This window comes from Pundamilia nyererei, unplaced genomic scaffold (assembly GCF_000239375.1).
Source record: "Pundamilia nyererei isolate P.nyererei 1_Seehausen unplaced genomic scaffold, PunNye1.0 scaffold00078, whole genome shotgun sequence".
In the NCBI taxonomy this organism is placed as follows: domain Eukaryota; kingdom Metazoa; phylum Chordata; class Actinopteri; order Cichliformes; family Cichlidae; genus Pundamilia; species Pundamilia nyererei.
The window spans coordinates 55,316-69,171 of record NW_005187479.1 but is presented as its reverse complement, the minus strand read 5'-3'; the positions used below and the strand labels follow the sequence as shown (position 1 = coordinate 69,171).

The 13,856-nt window shown below is 38.3% G+C and overlaps 1 protein-coding gene across 1 annotated transcript; it reads right to left on the bottom strand.

Moving 5' to 3' along the window:
* Positions 1–1,732: 1,732 nt before the first annotated feature.
* On the bottom strand, positions 1,733–12,636 carry slc17a8 (solute carrier family 17 member 8). Its single transcript, XM_005737607.1, has 12 exons — positions 12,458–12,636; positions 10,389–10,644; positions 9,915–10,033; positions 8,420–8,534; positions 7,406–7,493; positions 6,660–6,746; positions 5,474–5,616; positions 5,099–5,248; positions 4,868–5,000; positions 3,959–4,069; positions 3,393–3,520; positions 1,733–3,038 (listed from the first exon to the last, which is right to left on the bottom strand). The coding sequence occupies exons 1-12, from the start codon at positions 12,553–12,555 to the stop codon at positions 2,709–2,711; spliced, it is 1,758 nt and encodes a 585-aa protein (XP_005737664.1). The 5' UTR covers positions 12,556–12,636; the 3' UTR covers positions 1,733–2,708.
* Positions 12,637–13,856: the final 1,220 nt, after the last annotated feature.

The window sequence follows — 13,856 nt, the reverse complement described above, 5'->3', positions numbered from 1 at the left end:
GTCTGTAATATTCAGAGCTCTTATAAGTATGGGCAATGTTACTTTAAAATGATTAAAGTTTATAATATGCCAACAGATATTAGGCTTTGTCATTCCTTATGGTGTTTTGTTCTTTATTCCAGATGGACTGTGTCATTATGGCTGGCATGCAATAATGTAACAGAGGCACACCTTGGTGTCATACGTGACATAACAGGCCGCATATTCACCAGCGCTTTGGATCCCTGTACAGCTGACCAGCAACAAAGTCCACAGTCCTTGAAATGTCTTATCACCATGTGAAAGGTAATAATCATTGGACTTTTTGAAGGCAAATCACACATAGCATTAATTAAGTCTTATAAAAGAGGGAATAGCTCGTACAAGAGAGGCTAACATGCTGGCAATGAACATCCTGTCCAGCAATTATGTTTGGGGGTGTAAATAAAGCAAGCGGAGAGATAAGACAAAGGATGTTTACAGTGAGATGGAACGCAGACCCATCTTAGGGATACTCAAAAATGTCTCATTTGAGCAAGCTGACATAAACGAGCACCATAAGGAACAGCATATTCTGTCGAAAATTGAGAATCAAAATACAGAGACAGCACACTTTGCTAATGATAATAATTAAAGAATAATTAGTCAAGGAGCTGGGTAGACACAAATTGAACTAAACCTAACGATATAGAGTTAACATGAAGTTAAAAGAGGCGAAAATATGTTTGGGTATTATCTACTATCAGCATTTCCAAGTAGTCTGTTGACTTTGGTGATTACATCACTTTCCCTCGAGTGCCACTACCAGTTGTGTTGTGATTAAAATGTAAAATATTTTTAGTTTCAAGTCCCTCTCTGGTTAATTTGTGATTCATTACATTTTTAAAGTGTTTTAGGTTTTAGTAAAAAGAAAAAACAAACAAACAAACAAACAATGTTAAAATGCCTAGATTTATTAAAAACAAACATACTGACAGTATGCTTTGTTTTGTTTTAATTTAATCTGAAATTAAACTTCAGCAAATTCAAGTAGCTAAATTTGATTCCTTGTCTGTGTTTGCAGTGTTATTGTGTTTTAATGCAATTATCTGAGAAAGGGAAAGACTTTCCATGACATCAAGTGACTAAGGGTAGAAAAACAGCTGGCATTTCCAGGCAAGCAATTGAAACTGCCTTCATTCTTATAACTATCTTATCATAATGATGAATATTGTTGATTTACCTACTATATTTAGCACCTTGGAATGTCTGTTGTTGTGAGTTGACACTATATAAATTGGACTAAATTTAACTGAATTAAATTGACCTGATAGTAAATAAATTAGAGAGTTACCTAGGGAATGACTGCCAGCTTCCAGCATGTAGGAAAGGTTAGCTTGTAGTAATTAGCAGGTACCACTACAGCTAGGTAGCATTAACTGTTAACTTAGCTCTCCACCCTTTTGTGTAAACACATACTTCTGGTTTTGTCACAGCCAAGCTAAAGGTTTGAAAAGTTGTCTACGGGCCTATGGGTGATCTCATATTAGCTATGCCCATTTCTTTTTATATATACAATGCACTGTCAACATTTAGCTAGCTTGGCTAATCATCCTTATAGACTGTATTACCAGTATGTTGGCTAGGTTGTTCAACATTTTTATGTTTAGCATGAATGCATGCAAGTATCATGAAATGTTAAAGAAATTCATGCTGTTTTTGCATATACAGTAATCTCAACACTGAATAGAAATGTAGTTTATTGCATGTCAGGTCTGTTTGTGTGTGAATGACGTGTATTCTCTCAAACAATAAGATAATCATTTACTATACAAAACAGGGTTTTTCGTTCTCTTTTAGGAGTAATAATGATGAACAGCAAGTGCAAATTTTCCATATAGTTTTAGGATTAAAGTGAATCTTACTGCACATGGTTAGAAACAAACTTGGGTCTCCATTTATCAAACACTGAGAAACTGCAAAATGCCAAAACATCAGAAGAACAAAGTCACGAAACTGAATTCACCACCTATTTTGTTCCATTATGAGCTCAGAGCTTCATAAATAATGAAGCTGATATATTAGTGCATCACAAACAGATGGTGAACTAAGACTGTTTCAGACAAAGAGAGCGAGTAAAGCGGTGACACGGTGCAGTCATTCAGCAACAGCAAATACATACAAGCAACAAAAACAGTGAGACTCGGTACATTAACTATGATCTTCTGTCAAACCCATCGATACATTCTGGCAGTGCGCCTCTTTTCACATTGCATAGCTGACACAAAACCCTTCACATATCAAAGTAAACTACATAAGCTGAGTCATGGTTTGCACAGATGGATTTGCAAGGAAAGGATCGGGACAGGGTGCAGGAGGGATAGAAGCTGATATGTGTATTTAATGTTCCTTTAACACAGCACTAGTTGAGCCATTGGTTTTGATCTGTGGTTTCTATGGTTTACTAAGCTTATTACTTTATAATACATGTCATGACAGAGTCACTTTATCAGCAGATATTTATTGATGGTTCGTTTTGTGTCAGCTGGTTTGAGATTTAAAAATCTAAAAAGTTTTAGTTTAGCAGTTTGCAAATTTCTTTTTAAATGAATCTTCATATATCACAGTTGAATGGATGTGCTGACCAAGGATGAAAAAAAAGAGGATGGTGTCTTGAGGTACATATGATGCTGCTGCTTCTGACACAGATCAGTTTTGTAAAATTTAAGTCCTTTGTCCCTCGTGCCGTCTCACTGGTACCGCTCCTGGTAGTCCCCATTCTCATAATGCTCCTCCTCCTCTTGCATGGTAACTCCTCTCTTCTTTTTCCAGCCCTGTTTTCGACCGGACGAATTGTCTGTTGTTCCGTAAGTCTTTTTGGGAGCCACCATGTTCTCGCAAGTGAGCTCTGACTCCTCAGCCAGCTCGTCCTCATCAATAATGCCACATTTATCCTCACTTGTGCTCTCAGGGTTGGCCCATTCCTGCTGCTCTCCTGAAGCGAAGATAGCGTAAAAGATGACCCCTGAGTAATGCACCATGGCTGCAATAATAAAGACATTCTGCCACTCCAGACGAGTCTGTAGGGAGATGAAGAGAGTCAATGAATTTTCTGTCAGAGGAAGAATTACTGATATTTCACTGATGTACCACTGAGGTAATGCTGTAAATCAGCTCCCTTACTCATGGCACTGAAAGTCCTACAGTTGCAATGTGTATAATAAATTTAACATTGCCATAAATTTTTAACATCCTTTGATAGGTGCAAGATTACATACAGCAATTCAATGAGCCACAAAACACTCATTCCTCATATCATTTATATACGAAATGGGAAGAAACATGTCAGTGCGTCTTGTAATGTTCTGTGTATATATTTTAGAATAGGAGACAAAGAAAAACAAAAACTATATTGTTATAGGAGGGAAAAATACCTTGTGTTTAGTCATAGCGCCAACAATTAGCGGGCACACCATTCCAGACAGCGTTCCCACCCCATTGGAAATACCCATCAGGATGCTGGCGTAGCGAGGAGCAATATCCAGATGATTGACATTGAAACCTGACAAGACAGTGCACACAGTGTAAACATACTTATAACACAAATTTTCATTTTTACGGCATTTGAATACTTTGTGTGCCTAAACCTCCTTCAGACTCACATTATTGGTCAAAAAACACAAATCTTTAGAGCTTTATTTTGACCCCAGCCATAAATCTCTAAGGTTTATCGTGCATGCTTGTTTTGTTTTACTGCTATGAAATTGACCATATCTGTTAACAGATATGATCACAAGGTAAAAACAATACCAGCTTTCCTGCTGTGGCTGGTAAAGATGTAATAACTTTTTGAAAGGTCTTTCAGAATCTAGAAAAAGCAATATAAAACACAAGACAAAATAAAGATCTGCAACATCCTGCACACCTTTGTGCACCTTTATCATTTATGCAGTCAAGCTCAAAGTCTTAAATTAAAAGCAAAACACTAAACGTCAAATACCTGAGATGGCAAATCCACTAAAGCCTACAGCCAACACAAGGAAGGAGATGGCGACACCTCGAGTGTGAGAAAACCCGACCACCAACAGTAGCGTAGCCTCCATACCGAACCCTGTGAGAAAAAGTTCTTTATTAATTAATCACATTATGTACTAGACAACACCAGGTCTTTGTAAGAAATGTATCCCCAGCTTCCCAACCTACTGACCTAATGGAAAAAATGGGAATGCTAGAGGGAATGCCAGTGACACCATTCAAGTAGATATACTGGAAAATATAGAAACATGTTCGGCATACGGTGGTCTAAAGGGTATGTTAGTTGCTTTCCTAAATCAAAATGAAAGGAACTAGTAATTAAATGATTTTTCATACTATTTTTTTTCCAGTAATTTACTCACATTGTTGCAGTGTTATAGGCTAACAATTTTAAAAGTTGGATCAGTCCTGGATCTAGCGTGCACAATGTTTTATTTGTAATATAATTATTTTATATTAATATTATTCACAGTGCTTAACAAGACCACCATACGTGTTTTATACGTGTTGGCTTTTTTGCCCCTGAAAAAAACCTAAACAATAATACATTTTTAAGCAATGTTTTGTTTTGTTTTTAAATGCCAGCAAATATGGTGCAAATTAAAAGTCATGTATGAAAATTACTTTTTTAAACAAATATGTTTAAATATTTGTTTAAATTCACTTTTTTTCTTTTTCTTTTTGTTTAAAGTGAATTTTCTGGCATTTTCAAAAAAATATTTCAGGCTTTACAAGGTTCAAAAATGTAGGAATGACCAAACAGTAAATCATTACAGAAAATGACTTTCTTCTATGTTATTTTTGTGTTTAGTACAAAATGCCAAAGTCAGATCGTTGGGATTAACAGAAAAACGATGTGTTTACACTGATGTACCTCCACAGTTCATGAGTTTCCTCACGTTAGTGGTAGACATGATTTTGTTGCTGCGTAAGAAGTCAGCCAGCTGTCCTCCAATAGGAACAACAATTGTCATCACCATGTGGGGGACAGCAGACAGGATCCCCACCTGTATGTAATTAAGGTTAGAATATTTTGAACCTAAGAAATATTGAATGGATCTTTGTGGACATTTTCTGTAACTGTGGTTGTTATTGTGAGGCCAACCTTGCTGATGGGGAATCCAAATACTTCCTCAAAATACGCTGGCTGGCTGATGAGAAGCAGGTAGAAGGTCCAGCTCCGGCAGAAGTTGGCCACAATGATCGCATAGACAGGCATGGAGGTGAAAAAGCGACGCCACGGAGTTTTGAATTTCTATAACCGGAGATAAGGAGTCAGTGTGTACTGCATATAGACGGTCAGCTCACTAAATTTTTGGACACTGATACAGCTTTTGTAGTTTCTCCTCTGTGCACCACCACGTTGGATTTTAAATCAAACAAGATGTGATCAAAATTCAGAGTTTCAGCTTTAATTAATAGGGTTCAGCCATTCTGTTGTGTGTGGATGTGTGTGTCAGTATAGATGCAGTAGACACACCTCGGTTACACTCAGTTTGTGCATTGTTTCACCGATGGTGGACTCTATGTACGTCCTCTCTTCGTCTGTGATTGTAGGATGGTCAGCAGGACTTCCATAAGCTAGCAGGAGCCACAGCGTGTACCATAATATCCCGAAAACACCTTTTCACAAAACAACAGTGGCAACAGGTGAATTCACGCATTCGTACACATGTACCCTTAGAGAAGCTTATCTTGGCAGTCAAAGACTTTGTAAAGTATGAAAGAGTAGCTTGAGGGCAGGACAGATTAATTACTCCAAGTCCAGACCTCATTTGGACCACAAGAATTTCTCATTATTAAAAAATGAAACAAGTGTGAGACATACAGCCCAGACAGGAAAATGTTAATTTACATCAATAAATCATGAGATGGTATCACATCAGAACCAGAGTAGCTCTTTTATTAAAACACGTTTGCCAAAGTGTGAATTTAATGTGAGTGCTAATCATTCCAATCAAACTCAAAAGCAGAGCAGATAAGGCTTATTGTGCAATGCATAAAAACGCCAGAGAACAGCGTGACAGTCGAGGATGTTTAAAGCCACTTTTCGTGACATTAAGTTGTGCTTTCAACATTTCATTTACAGTCTATCCAGCCATTCATTTAATTCATATAGACCTAATAATGTCTAACTAACAGCATATTACTATTGTCACACCTTTCATCTGCTCTAATAATCTACCTATGAATATTGGTAACCATTTAATAATGAAGACTTTCTCATTTTCATTTGAGTTTGCAGTGAATCATGTTCATACATTAACATTAATTAATAGATTTTTAGATTTTAGATTCTGTTCGATATAAAGTAACAATCTGGCAGCTCCAAAGTCTGATTTTTACAACTTTTAGAAAGGGTGAGCAGTTCTTTCAGATCACTGCTGATTGCTTTCCTCCTTGGCGTTGTGTGAAAACACACACCTGAATGCTCCAGACCAGCACAGTGCCAAAGCATCAGTTAATCGAGCGCTGGCAGCTACTTACCCACTGATTAGTTTTTTGTTTTTCACACACCGTTTCTGTAGTGCTACATGATGGGGTTTTTATGTGTAAAAACCTTAAACCTTAGAACTGACAGAGGAGGTACTTTCTTTTTCTTCAAGCATTTCTGAAGCATTTCTTATTTTTTACTTACTCTTACATTGATCAAACATCAGCCTTACCATAAACATAGAAGACCGAAGACCAGCCGACGTACTGAACGAGCACTCCGGCTAAAGGCATGGCGATCACTGCTCCTGCATAGGATCCTGGGAACAATGGATGTCAGATGTCATTGCCAGTGTATTATCATTCCAGCTGTGATATTCAAATATGATGTTTGATGTTGCTTCTTGCACATTTTTTTCCCTTACGCAATCTTAAACAAGGCCTAACCTAAATCGTTATGTTGCTGCAATGACTCTAACACAACAAAACAACCCTGCACAGTGAAGATGTGTCAACAAAAACATCAAAGAAACACATTAGTTTCATTGAATAAATGCTGTCAAAATCAGTCATTAACACTGCCATTACAGAGAGGGTGTTTTAGTGCATTTTCTATTATCTGACAGATTCATGAACGCTGTTGTTTTGAATAGAGCCAGGAGCGTGAGAGTGCTTTTGGACAGTGAGCAAGGTGACACTTCATTTAGGTGAATAGAGGGAGAAGCTCCTTCAGATTACGCAGATGAGCTGTGCTCATTTGCAGACAATGTCAAGAGTGTTTTGATGCATGGGTTGTCATGGTACCAATTTAAAGTGCAACATGGTGATTTAATTTCAGCAGACACAACAAGGGGACCGGATCTGCGAAACGAAAAAAATGAGCTCTCTCACGTCCATTTGCTGGCCGATTGTGTGACACGTGTAGCACAAATAGAATCCGCAGACAATTTTCACAAGAAGAATCACAGGCATCACCCACCACAGAATGAAGTTGTTGCCAGTCGACTTCGTTCAAGAGGAGGCGCCCATTTGGACCACATCCCATGACATGCTGGGTAGGTAACACCCTAGCAGGGACATGGTGTGGGAGTTGGGAAAGATCAAAGACTGATAAGGTGGAAATGCTTCAGAGCAATAGTTTGACATTTTGGGTAACATTCTCTGTTTTCTTGCAGTGAGTTTGATCATTTCATTGATAATCTTCTTTAAATATGTACGGTAAATAAAAAGCCAGAAACTGGTTAAATGCTTAGTGTAATTCCTCTAAAGATGACAGATGATAGATTTTAACTTGGGTTAGTGCAAAAACCAAGAGTATTAGGGTCGTTGAAGTAATACTTTGGGGTTATTTTTTCTCAGAATTTTTACTTTTGTCCGATAACTGTGATAAAAGTCAGATTTCTGACGTTTTTTGCAAAAAAAAGGTCATTGGCTCAAATCTTCTTCTGTATACAACAGAAAGCTCCACAGTTGAAAATAAACCCAAGGTAGAAAACTCTACCCACACACTCACATATGAAAAGCTCACAGTTGTCATTTAGTCGTTTAACTGGACCTCTCAATTCTATTTTTGTGTTGGTGCCAGTTGGAGCATTTCTAACTGAGTCATTTGGAGTGCATTTTGCTAACATAGCCAAAAAGTCCAGATGTTAAATTACAGCATTTAATGTAATTTTACTGAGCACCGTATATCTATGTGATATACCCATTAGAGCCTATGGCTAGACCAATGCTCCCCTATTTTGCTAGTGGTTGCTTATGGTTGCACCCCCCAATTTAAACATGCCTACTTCTAGTGCCAGCAACGCGAGATAGTTCAGCCTCAATGCTGACGAGTAAAAATGCAAAGAGTCTGCACCTCACATAAGCATCTGGTACATTTTGTTTTCCCCATACCAAAACAGGCAAGCTGCGACAAAACAAATATTCAGATTTTTACAAATGTCAAACTACTCATTGTTTTCCCTCACATTTGGTCCCCCCCTCTTCTTACCTCCACTAAGCCCTGAAGGATGCGAACAAACATGACGCAGCCGTAGTGCGTTCTGGCTGCAGATGGGATGAACATATTGAGCAGTGATGTCAGGAAAATGGCAGCTCCGAACACCCTGCAGAAAAACTGGAATGTCATCATTTTGTACCATTGGTGAAAAGGAGTAAGTCTGGATAACTTAATCTTCATAATAATCAAACACACTTTCCAGGAATTGTACTTTTTCGATACAACCAGCAAAGCTTTGGATAAGTTTAAAATAAAGATGTGAAGCAGAGAATGAGCCAGGTTGCTTGGAAAATCAGTTTAAAATGAGAAATACATTTCACAGACAAGTTTCCAAACTTTAACCCTGTATTTTCATACAGTCTGTTTTTCATACAGTCTGAGAAAACCGTGGATCCAATTAAGGTCCACAAGGTCTGTGAAGCATAAAGACAAAACAAAGACTTGCAACCCAGTGTTTGCAAAGCTGCTGCAGATGCCTGATATTGGCAGGCAGTATGTCTCCACACTAACTGGCGGTCAAAGCATCTCAGTCGGCTTTATAATGAGACATATCTCGCACCTCTGTCTTTCACTGCCTCAGATAAAGACATCCCATTCAATCCACAAGTTTCTGCTTTATCGCCACAGTGCCGCTTATAGCTCCCCCTCTCTTTTCTCCTTCGCCCCCCCTTCTCTGTTTCCAAAACAGTGTGTAAGTGACACTTGTAATATTCCAGCGGCTGGTGTTTCAGAAAGAAATCAGAGGCAGGATCTTTCATTATTAACTCTGTCAGTGGCGTGTCCTCTTTTCCTGTGAAGCTTTTATTACAGGACTGCTATCTGCTCCATCAACACCGCTCACCACACCGTACAGCGTTAACCCTTTATCCACACGGACTGAGGAGGATCCTGAATAAAAATACTGGATTTTGGGGATTTTTTCTTTGTGATCCTGTCTTAAAGGGGACCTGTTATGCTCACTTGGAATTCTATATTTTTATTCTTGGACTCTTCTAGCATAATTTTGTATGATTTGTGATTGTTTACAATAATACGTATTTACTTTATCGGCCTGGGGCAGTTCCTAAGTGCATCCAGTCTATTAAATAAGCTATTTTATTTCGCTTACTCGTCACTTAAAGCCACATTTCTTCTGATTGGCTGTCCTTCATAAACAGCAGTGCACCTGAGAGGACTGTATTAGGCACATCCTCTGTCCCTGACATCATAGAGTGCCAAACAATAGAAAAACAACCTAAAAAGGAGCATTTAGAGCAGTCTAAGTAGTTTTTCATTCAAAAGGATTTCTTCTATACACAATAAAGGTATAATAAATACCTTTAACATAACATAAACATGGTACTCTTTAATTCACAAGTGCTCCAAAGTAGTAGAATGAAACTGCTTGTTCTCTAAAATGACCAAAAGTGTAAAATCGAGTAATGATGTGAAGCAGGGACTGCAATGTTACTGTGAAACTAGAGGCTAGTCATGAAGGGTTTTCGACCTGTTGGCGGACAGCTTGTTGGAGATGAAACCACCGGGGATTTGAGTGACGATGTAGCCCCAGAAGAAGGAGCCGTGGATCAGCCCCACCGTCTCTGGGTCCCAGTTAAACTGAGCTTTCTGCAAAGAGGGGAAAATGCAACAGGGAGGTTTTATAAATTAATCTTTTTATGAAAGACACATCACTATCATTTTCTTAAAATTCAGTGGTGAACTCATAAACAATAATGCACCCGTACTCCATTCAAGAGATAAAGGGTTTTTCTGCGGTCTTGATCAATTTTCAGATATGTTTCAGTTTGGTGCTTTGAATTTTTTTCAATTATTATTGCTTCAGATCTGAAGCAAGATCTAACAGTGTCTCAAGACACTGGCAATATCACAGACAAGCCCATAAAGGCGTGAATCAAATTGGTAAACAGCAGTTTTGTCAATGTTGTCAGTGGTGGAATGGAGAGATACGGAGATCTTCTACCTGAAGCACCGGGGTCCCATTTATATAGACGGTGTTGTTGTTAACCATCTCCACGATGGCCACACCAAGATTGCATCGAATGCCGAAGGAGATGCAGAAGCCCAGGCCGCTGAGGATGGCGATGATATAACGCTTAGGCAGGCCGCCACAGCTGCAGTCCAGCAGCGGCACGGGGCGTGGCGTTGATGCCACCGGTCTCCCATCCTCTGTCAGCTCAATATTCCCCTCTTCTTCCACATTACTGCCATCTATTTTCCTGCAGAGCAAAAATCAGTCAGAAGTTGTGTGTTCAAAATATCATCTTCAAAAATATATTTCTTTATCTCCACAGTCTTCTTATAATTTTAGTATCTCGTGGACTCGACACGATGGGAATCTTTTAAAGTTTAATTTGTTTGAGACGAGATTACACAGAATGCGGCTTTGTGTGTGGACTTTCTTGGTAACTCATGTGATGACAAAAGTAGATCAGTAACAAAGCCACATCCTGCAGAGGAAAAAGGAGAAGAAAGCCAGCAAACTGCTTTTTTCAAATGCATCCCCTCTGCTTGTTCCGCCACCCAGGATCCACCGTTTCAGTGCCCCCTCCTCTCATCTGCCTGCAGAAGATTTATTATTTAGTGCAGTTCTCCTCCAGCGAGAAACAACCAAGACTGTACGAATGTATGAGGCTGGAGATCTACATGTACTCACAAACTATAGGCCTATTTCACCACTCGCGCAATGCTCTAAGATACATTAAAAAAAATCTTAAAGGATTATATAAATTTATCACAAATAACAATGACAATATTAATTTAGACCTAACAGAACTACAACATGCACTAATAGAGACTGCTGATAGAGTAACTGAATATAAGGAATATGCCATTTGGGTATTTAGAGATTTAGAGAAGTCCGTTGAGACCATTGATAATAAATGACCATTATTTATTAATAAATTTAAATAGATACAATCTATCTATCCTCACTGCTGTCTGTGTTTGTGATTGAGGAGCTACAGTGATGACAGCTGGTGTGTACAGTCACTGAGGAATATTTCAAGGAATAACATTTTTAAAGTGTTCTAAGTTTTGCCATATTGAAATATAATGAATTAGATGTGTTGTTTGCGACACTTTTGCATTTGAAGTCCTGAAATGAAAATGTTGCAAAAGCAAAAGGAAGTCATTGTCAGGAAAACATGAAAGTACTCAAAAAATGTCCCCCTGACTCATTCTACTTATAAATATTATATGAGCACGTTATTGTAACCGTGCATTTATTTCAAAACTGAATTTTGGTGTTGCAGGTGGTTTTGGGTGGAGCTCAATTATATGACCAACTAAAACTAATTCTTATTATCTGTTTTATAATATGGATTAATATGTTTAATATTATTCACCAAACATTACTGCCATATATGGACTTCCACTTTTTAAAATTGTGTGGAGCCTGTCATGTATATCTTTTGTGGTTTTTTGCTTGTTTTTTTTTTTGTTAAATTAAGACATTACTGAAACTAATTCAGATGTTTATCTCATTGTCACAGACTTAGATAATTCTGTGTGTTGTTGTGTGTATTGTCTAGAAATTTAGAATCTTTTTTTTTTAAAAGTGAAGAATGTCCCTTTTCCACAAGTTCATAATATCTGTCACTTTGACACAAGAAAAAAAATACTTTAAAGGAAATGTATTTAAATTTTCCTAAAATGCCTTTAATCTTCCTTATTCATGAAGATTCCTTCATCATACACAGACACACAGAGTCCTCTGTGAAATATGTATCAGATATGAAATATGCATTAATATCTTAAAATAAAATCTGTGATTACATCATCAACATTGCTTGGGAAGCAAAAGAATAAAATATTTATTTATCGTCAGAATCTGGGGAGAACACGCCGGGCTTAATGTGCTCGCTCACAGTGTTGCATCCCTTTTACTGCAGATGCCTTATTCTTCTTATTTGAGCATTTTCACAAATTCTCCACAGTTTCTTTATGCATGCAGTGCAGATTGCAGCTTATAAAGCATGCACAGACACTTCATGCCTTCTTCCCACCACTCGCCATTCAAACTCCACTCACCTTTGCAGTTTTCCCAGAGAGTCTCCCACTGTGTTTTTCACCTCTTCCTTCCCTGGTTTAAACACCTGCTCCTTCAACCCTGCTAAACCAAAAGGCATTGTTGTTCTCCGGGGGGTTTTCTCCTCACCTTTTATCCCAAAATAGAGTCTTGATACCTCAAGAGGTACCCTTTGTTCTGAGCAGGGACACAAAAATCCACTAAAAGCTGTTCCTCATTCCTTGAGTTTGTGGCACTGAGGATTGGCTCCACCTTTCAGTGGTACCAGGAGTCCCTCAGAGGTAAGAAGGAGTTTTGGTATGGGATACTAAAGTATTCATCAGTTACCAAAGCACCGTTTGGTCAGAGCATCTGGAACTTGTTTCATCTCTGAGAGATCCATCCAGGACTGACCAGAGAGGCAGGAAGCAAATGAAAGGGTAGAATCCAGTTTTTAGTTTCTAGGCATCGTGGTCTCTTTTTTGTCTGCAGCTGAACTGAATGAGCTGCTTAGATCTCCTCTCCATCTCATAACCTATCCATTCCTGATGAGGAGGGGCAGGTGCAGCTGGTTTTCAAAACCCAGCCCCTCGCTTTTACACATCATCATCTTCAACATCACCTCCCTGTGCCACCCCTTGAAGCTACTTGGGTTCATCTGATAGTAGGCCAGTGGACAAACTATTAAATATGAATGAGCTTGACATGTTGCACTGAGGAGAGACAGGAGTAACTGGACGTGTGTGGTGTAAAGTGGGAGCAGCTGAAACCTAAGACAGAGCCATCGAGGATCAGGTTTTATATCCTGTTCTCTGCCGGTTTTGTGCCTAAATTTAGTAGGAAAGGAAAGGAAATAAGAACTGCTGCAACAAGGCTGGTGCCAGCAACAGTACCATATTTCTAACCCATTGGACACTAATGGGCATTTCTGTGAAATACTTACTGTGTGAGAGTGAATTTTCTTCTTTGCCCGTCATTAAATATGCAGCATTTTAAAAACAAATACATTGAGATTTTAAAATTTAAACAGCAGACTGGTGGGTGTTGGCCTGAACCCAGAGAGTCTGTCATAACTCTTGAAAAGTGACTGAACAGGGTAATTCTGGCACTCGTGCCATTTATTTACTGCATACACAGAGTAAGAGCTCAGCCCCCAGTGAAATTCTTTCAACAAATAATGTTCCTTTTACTAGAAATGTCGCAGCTCCTAGTTTCAGATTTTTTATGTTTTTATTAACATTTTATGATGCAATTTTAGGTTGATTGATGATATAATAATCTTTATTAGTCTCACTACATTTTTTTTTTGTTACAACTCAATCTAAAGAAATAATAATAATAAAGAAATAAGATATGCATAATAGATGGGGTGACTACAACAGAATATTCCAAACATAATATCTGTAAAAATATCTAAACTCT